We start from the raw sequence: 7,581 nt of genomic DNA, 5'->3' as shown, positions 1-7,581 counted from the left end.
GGGGGACTGGGAGGGGGCGTGGTGGTTAAGGCACTGGACACTCCCACAAAGCCGACCATGGTTGAAGTCCTGGACTCGGTGGCTTGCCTTCTCACTTTCCTCTGTGTGTGTGTGTGTGTGTGTGTGTGTGTGTGTCTGGTCAAATTAAAATAAATGAATAAATAAATAAAATAGAATAAAATAATTCTTAAAAAAAAAAAAAAAGATTTCTTGCTCTTCTTGAAAAAAGCAGTAAGAAGTCTAACACAGTGACCGTCTTTCTCAGGGCAAGAACGGGTGCTGAGCCTCCGAAGAGGAATCCAGTCTGGTTGCCACAGTCTTCACCACTCCCTTTCGCCTCCCCAGCCTAATTTTCCTGCCTTCCGTCCAGCTGACGGGCCTGGGTTTGCAGCCTTGCTTACCCACCCACACAGCCACCCACTCCACCCACGGGGCAGCCCCTCATTCACTCCTCTGTCTGCCAGCTGCTCTGGGGGGGCTCCCCTGCCAGGCTGTGGACTGGGTGCAGAGGGTACCCAGGGCGGGGCCTCAAATACAGTGGACCTCACCGAGGTTCTGAGCACCCCGGCCCCCAGGGCAGCGAGAAGCCCGCGTGCTGTCCCCACCCCCGTGTGCCCACTGAAGGCCCCTCCAGCAGCCCGTCCATGGTGCACCCAGTACCCTCCTGCTCTTGGCCTGGTGAGCTGGGCGGGCCCCTGGTCTGGAGGGCGGTCCCTGGCGGTGGCGGGCGGGGCGGAGGCCTACCGGAGTTGTCCTCGTCCTTGCGGATCTTGAGCTTCACCAGGTCCTCGCACTGCCGCAGGATCTGCACGGCGTCCTCCATCGGGCAGTTGTCCAGGCGGATGTTGTCGATGGCCAGTAGCTTGTCGCCTGGCTCCAGGGTGCCCGTCCTGTGTGAGCGGGGGGTCGGGAAGGAGCGTGGTGCGCGGGGAGCCGTCCCCGCCGCCCCGCCAGGCCGGGCGCCCCACCTGTGTGCGACGCTGCCCTTCTTGATGTCCGAGATGATCAGGGGCTCGCCCTGCCTCCTGCTGGCCGCTGCAGGGAAAGACACCGGGGAGCCCGCCCTGGATGTCCTCGGCCTGGGCGGGGCTGGGGCGCAGGGGAGTGGCGAGGCCGGGGGCGGGACGACTCAGAGCCACACAGGCTGCTCCTGTCCTTGTCCCCCCACTTCCTGGCTGGGTGACTGGGAGCGAATCTCCTCCCTACTCTGTGCCTCAAGTTTCCCCTCTAACATGGGAGTGACCCCACCGACCTCATGGGCATGAGACGGAGCCTGGAGGGTGGTGTGGTCAGTGCGTGTCTCCAGCACCCGGCTCAGGGCCTGGGGTCACAGAGACCCAAATGGGAACACCCAGACCAGCTTTGGTGGAGGCCATGCCTCTGCTGTGGGGCAGAGAGGAGGGGGGGGTGGGCGGAGGGTGGCGCGATTCAAAATCGGGTGGCCGGAAAGGCCTGGGCAAGGGGACATTTGAGCAAAGGCCCGCAGGAGGCGGGCGTGGCAGGGGGGGGGGGGGGGGGGTAGGCCTGCAGGAGGCGGGAGTGGCAGGAGGCGGGAGTGGCAGGGAAGCCAGCAGTGGGCAAGGGAGAGAGGGAAGAGCAAGGCTGGGGCCAGGGGTCCAGATCGCGCGGGGGCCACGGGTCCAGATCGCGCAGGGCCGGCTTGGCCCCCTGAGGTCTGCAGCTCTTCCTCAGGGGGAGACTAAGCGTCCCAGGAGGGGGCTCAGCGAGCCTGTCCGCTCATTCTGTGTCTCGTTTGTTTTTGTGTTTGTTCTGAAATTGCTCATTTCTGTCCCTTTGACAGACGTGACCTGAGCACCTCCCAAGCCCCGGGTCTCTTCTGGGCTCTGGGGACACAGAGGCAGATGGAAGACCAAGGTGACAGTTCACTGAACACCCTCACCCAATGGAACCTCACGGCCCCCACAAGGCTCCTAAGGCCGGAGGTCCCTACGGTGCAGAACGGGAAACCGACGCTTCGAGAAGCGTGGGTCTTACCCGTGACACAGCGCTGGGCCTCGCAGAGGGTCGGAACCCAGGTCAGCCCGGCCCTCCCCAAGACGCTCCGCGGGCCTCCCTGGGAGCAGGGCCATGCACTGCGGGTCCCTCCCGGCAGACGGGCTCACTCCAAGGGACAGGGACGGGGGGCAGGAACCCTGGTGGGGACACTCACAGCTGATGGTGATGCCCAGCTCCACGCCACGCCGCTTAGGCAACTTCACGTGGAAGGTGCCACTGCTCGGGATGACGGACTCTGGGTACAAACAGACAGAGCCCGTGTGAGACCCATGGGGAGGGCGGGGCGGGGGTCCAGCCTCCTGGAGCCCATCACGTGTCACATGCTGGCCTCTCCTGGACACGGTCACACGATTTACCTCCTCGTGGAACCCAGACAACACCTGCCCATATGCCTGCATCCGTGTGTGTTGAGATTTGCTCCTGGTGGGATTAGGAGGGTCCAGCTTAACAGACTATGCTGTTGAAGGTGGGGCCTGTGACCCAGGCGGGCTGGGCCGGAGTGGGTCGTGGTGTAAAGATCCTGCCAGGGCCGCCCCCCTTCTCTTATGCAAAGAAACTTTTGTTTTTGAGAGAGAGGTTTTGCTGTAGGATGCGTGGACTCAATGCAAAGACAGACAGACAGCAAGTGAGAGCTCACCGCCCAGGGGGGATGGCACGCCGCAATCCCTTCTCCTCCATTCTCCTCCCGGGATGTTGGGCACGCACACACACACCCGGCGTGAGTTTAAGCCACCGGGTCCGGGACTCGAACCAACGGTCAACTGTATGGGAGTCCGGTGCCTTACCCACTATGCTACCTACTGCCCAAACAAAGAAACTCTTTTCTTAACTGTGAGGCATTCGGGATGATATTAGGGTAAAGGTCACCAGGGCTGGGCTCCAGGACGGGTCCTAGTGGGGTACGGGAGAGGGAAGGGGACAGAGACTCGTGAGTGGCCACGACGCTCTGCTCCCGTCCTCCTGACACAACAAGGACCCTGTAAGATGCCACTGGACCCCCGACTGCCAGACCTCGACTCTCTCGAATGACCCAAACTTGAGTATTCTCTGTTAATTCTCTCTTATTAGCAATGGGACGCTCTGGGACTCCCCCTACAGACGAGAGAGTCACCCCGCTGTTTCAGCAGGGAAGCAGCCGACGGAGGGGGATGCGTCCTGACCCAAGTCACCCAGTGTCCCCATCCCAGAACCAGAGTTCCCACCCGGGGTGTCTTTAGGTTCTTGCCAAAGCCATGCGAAGAGGGAGCTGGGGTATTTTCTTTTCTTTCTTTTTTTTTTTTTAGAGGTTTTTGCTATAGGGTGCGTGCTCTCGCTAGAGAGAGAAAGAGAGACAGAAAGTGAGAAATCACCCCCCAGGGGGGATGGCCACGCTGCAATCCCTTCTCTTCCATTCTCCTCTCGGGATCTTGGGCACGCACGCACACGCGCCCGGTGTGAGTTTAAGCCACCGGGTCCGGGACGCGAACCGCAGTCAACTACGTGGGAGTCCAGTGGCATAGCCATTATGCTAACTGCTGGTCCCCACCCGTGCTGCCCCTCTGCAGAAGGTCCGTTAGCCCACACGCTCCCGGAGGGCCTTCCTCTCTACCTCGGTGCCCTCGGCGCTCAGGCGACGGCTGAGCCCCTGGGGGTGCGGTGGAGGGGCCTCTGACAGGATAAAGACAGCGGGTGCGGGCCCCTGGGGAGTGAGGAGGAAGCAGGAGCCCCTCACTCACCGGCCACGTCGAACTCGACCTCCAGCACGACCTTGTGGGCCAGCGCGGCGTCCCGCAACAGCTGGTTGGCTTCTTCCATGGTCCCGTCCTCGGTGGCGATGCCATTGATGGACAGGACGCGGTCCCCTACCTGCAGCAGCCCACACCTGGACCCCGGGGGCCCGGCGGAGAGAACAGGCTCCCTGAGTGCCATCGGGAGCGGGAACGTGGGGAGCAGGCCAGGCGTGGCTCAGCTCTGCCCGTGCCCACGTCAGACCACTGGCCACTGGCATGAGTATGGCTAAGGGAATGACCTTGCCAGGCCTCATCTCTCTCTGTCCAATGGGATGACGCCACGGGCCTTATGAGAAGGGCCTACAGAGGGGTCTGAGTTGAGACAGACAGGGGTTCAAGTCCTGGGGATTCTAGCAGGAGCTGTGAGATTCTGAGCAAGGGAAGCTTTTTCTGAACCTGACTTTTCTCAGTTGTAGAGTGGGGCTGACGGGGCTGCTGTCATCGCTAAGTGACATTCGCTTCGGAAGCCAGGGCTTGGCAATGGGACCCAGGTTCCCCAGCTGTCCTTGGGCCCCGGAGCTGGACAGCGGGGAGGGGCAGCGGCTCACCTCTCGGCCGGGCTGTCTGGCTCAATGAAGCGCACGAGGGGAGGGGAGGACAGGGTCTCCGTGGCGAAGATGCCACCCTGGAGCTGGAGGCCGAAGCCGCTGAGGGGGTCTCCGCAGAGCACGACCTCCGTGGTCTCTGTGTGTACGATCTGCCCGCCCGGCCCGACGGTGCTGGAGGCCAGGGACACTGCGGGACAGGGGGACGCTCAGCCGGGCCGCCCACCCAGGCCTTCCCGCCAGAACCTTCCCTCCCCACCCCTGCGCATCCCGGCTCCACTTGGAACCGGGCTGAGTCGGGGCCCGCTTTGACCCTCGGTCTCCTCATCTGTGCAAGGGACGGCGATTCCCCCGGGCGGGGTTGTGGCAAAGACTAAGCACCTGGAGCTGTCATTGTCTGGAACAGGCTCTGGGGGCAGCGTTGTGGCATTTTATTATTGTACTCTCATAATACCACAGCACGTGGCGTCTTCCAAAAGTTCATGGAAACGCGTCTTACGAGAAACTACGTGTGGATTTCAAAAACAATTTTTTACAAATAAACTCAAGGAGCCGGCAGGTGGCATGGTGGTCGAGGCGTTGGACTCCCACACGGCTGACTACAGTTCAAGTCCCAGACCTGGAGGCTTCCTTTCTCACTTTCCACTCTCTTCTCTCTGGTAAGCACACATGCCCGATAGCAAATCAAAAAGCAATGGGAACCAGCAGTTAGCGTAATGGCTATGTTGCTGGACTCCCACGTAGTCGACCGCGGTTCACGTCCCGGACCCGGTGACTTAAACTCACGCCGGGCGCGTGTGCGTGCGTGCCCAAGATCCCGAGAGGAGAATGGAGGAGAAGGGATTGCGGCATGACCATCCCCCCTGGGGGGTGATATCTCGCTTTCTGTCTCTATGTCTCTCTCTGTCTGTCTGGCGAGCACACGCGCCCTATAGCAAAAACCTCTAAAAAAAAAAAAAGTAATAATAGGGATGGAATGGCTACATCGCTGGACTCCCATGTAGTCGACCATGGTTCAAGTCCCAGGCCCGGTAGCTTAAACTCACACCAGGCGCGTGTGTGTGCGTGCCCAAGATCCCAAGAAGAGAATGGAGGAGAAGGGATTGCGGTGTGACCATCCCCCCTGGGGGGTGATTTCTCGCTTTCTGTCTCTCTCTCTCTTTCTGTCTGTCTGGCGAGCACACAAGCCCTATAGCAAAAACCTCTCTAAAAACAAACAAACAAACAAACAAACAAAAAACACACAAAAAAAACCAAGAGTAAAAAAGCACTAAGTACCGGGACCCTCTGGCTGTGCCCTGTGCAGTGCGTGAGCTGCCCAACTGCCTGGGCCCCGCCCCAAACACCGCCCCCACGCACTGCGAGAGGAGGAGCCCACGCTTACGTGAGCTCTTGTGTTCCCTGCGACGCTGCCTCCTTCGCCCGATCGTAGTCCGGGGGCTCATGGGCTGGGACCCGCGGGGAAGTGTGCTGGCGTTGGTGCAGGGGAAGGCGTGGTTCATGATGGGCGAGGAGAAGGGGGTCGAGGACCAGGCTGGGGAGAGAGCACGGCCCCGTGAACCCCTAGCGGGGTCCCTCCGCCCTGCCGCACGTGGCAGCCGGAGCCACCCAGCCACCGGGAGAGGCAGGATGGATGCCTTCCCCCTTTCACCTGGGTTACTTGCTGTGTGACCTCAGCCAAGTCTGCTTCCCCCTCTGGGCTGCAAACTGGCAGGGGCCCATCTTGTCACTGCCACGCTGGGGGACGCGGGGCATGTCCCTAACTCCTCCCCACCGTAGGACGGGCACCACCCCCAGGAAAAGCCAGCGGGACTAGCGGATCTGCAGGGGTGGGCACATTACATCGGCTCTGGTCCTGGCCGGCAGGCGGGGCCCAGCTGGGTGTCCTGCAGTGGCCTGGCCGGGGGCTGTGGCAGGGCGGCACGCAGGGGTCCCAGTGGTGTGGCTGCTCGCTCCTCTGCGCCTTCACTGCAGGGGTGGAGAAAGCGGGGAGGGGACCGGACTGAGGCTGAGCGGGCCTGAACTCACCCGTGCCCGGGGAGGCGGAGCTCCTGTCTGAGGACCAACGCAGGACAAGGGAGGCAAGATGCCGGGTTTCCCCTGAGCCGGGCCAGGCCAGGCCGTGTTTACTCTGCTCCCTTGTTCAAATGCCCACTGTGCTCTGGCTCCGGGCTCAGGGTCCCAGCTGCAGCCTGAGCCGAGGGACGGCAGGGAGAGGAGGCCAGGCCAGGCGGGCAGCCCGCAGGTGGTGCATCTGGGCCTTGAACCTAGGCAGCCTAGAGCTGGGAGCTTTCTCCCCCCTGTCCAGAAGGTTCCTCCAAGGAGGACGGGTGGAGGGCAGCTGGCTGCCGGCCTGCGGCTGCGGAGGGGCTCCCGGCTGGGTGGGCAGAGCCTCCCTTGGGCCTGAGACTCCTCCATTGCCAACCTTCCCAGGCCGAGGGACCGCGCACTGGTGCAGCCCTTCCCTGGGGGAGGCTGTCCGTCTAAAAATCCGACCTCCCCCAACCTGAGCCTCCACCCTCCCCATCCCCCATCCTCCTGCTCCCCCTCCCCCATTCCCACAGACTCCTCTTCCCAGAGGGCTCCAGGCCCTGGCCTGGCCCAACATCCCTCGGATAAGGGAGGACTCAGCTCTCAGTCCAGGGCGTCGGCTGACCCGGGAGCCACCTCTAATTCCAGCTCTACCCCAGACGGCTGTGGGACTTGGACAAGTCACTTGGCCTCTCTGTGTACCTCACTCCTTATCCGTAAGACGGGATGGAGGCAGGGCTACCTCCCAGGGTCTGAGGGTTCAGAACAAGGCACACGCCGGTGGGCTCAGGGTGGGGCCTGGCACAGAAGTGGCCCCTGGACAAGCGCTGGAGACTGCTGGCCCCACGAGTGACCTTGTCATGTGGCGTCACTGGCGTCTCCACAGCAGGTCAGCCGTGATCCTGACCGCACAGAACACAGCCGGGCGAAGGCCCAGTACAGAGCCGGCTCGGGGCTGGGGCTCAGTAAACGGTAGGAGGGAGGCCTGCAAGTGGCGTGGTGACACTGAACTCCCACGTGGTTGACTGTTCAAGTCTCGGACCCGGCAGCTTGAAACTCACACCGGGCGCATGTGCGTGCATGCCCAAGATCCCGAGAGAATGGATTGCGGCGTGGCCACCCCCCCCCGGGGGGTGGTTTCTCACTTGGGCTCATGCTCTCTCTGTCTCTCCAGCAAGTGCATGCGCCCTATGGCAAAGACCCTTTTTTTTTTTGGAGCG

General features: G+C 61.9%; 1 protein-coding gene across 1 annotated transcript in view; it reads right to left on the bottom strand.

The window, feature by feature from the left end:
- GRIP2 (glutamate receptor interacting protein 2) overlaps positions 1-7,581 on the bottom strand; it is a 50,416-nt gene that overhangs the window by 19,041 nt on the left and 23,794 nt on the right. Inside the window, 7 exon segments of the mRNA XM_027776667.1 lie at positions 745-890; positions 969-1,035; positions 2,171-2,251; positions 3,732-3,877; positions 4,334-4,520; positions 5,715-5,864; positions 6,173-6,298. Coding sequence (XP_027632468.1) covers positions 745-890; positions 969-1,035; positions 2,171-2,251; positions 3,732-3,877; positions 4,334-4,520; positions 5,715-5,864; positions 6,173-6,298 — 903 coding nt within the window.

The sequence above is a fragment of the Tupaia chinensis genome, unplaced genomic scaffold, assembly GCF_000334495.1.
Source record: "Tupaia chinensis unplaced genomic scaffold, TupChi_1.0 Scaffold000704_1, whole genome shotgun sequence".
Classification (NCBI taxonomy): domain Eukaryota; kingdom Metazoa; phylum Chordata; class Mammalia; order Scandentia; family Tupaiidae; genus Tupaia; species Tupaia belangeri.
The sequence above is the reverse complement of the archived record's forward strand: the minus strand, read 5'-3'. Positions and strand labels throughout refer to the sequence as shown.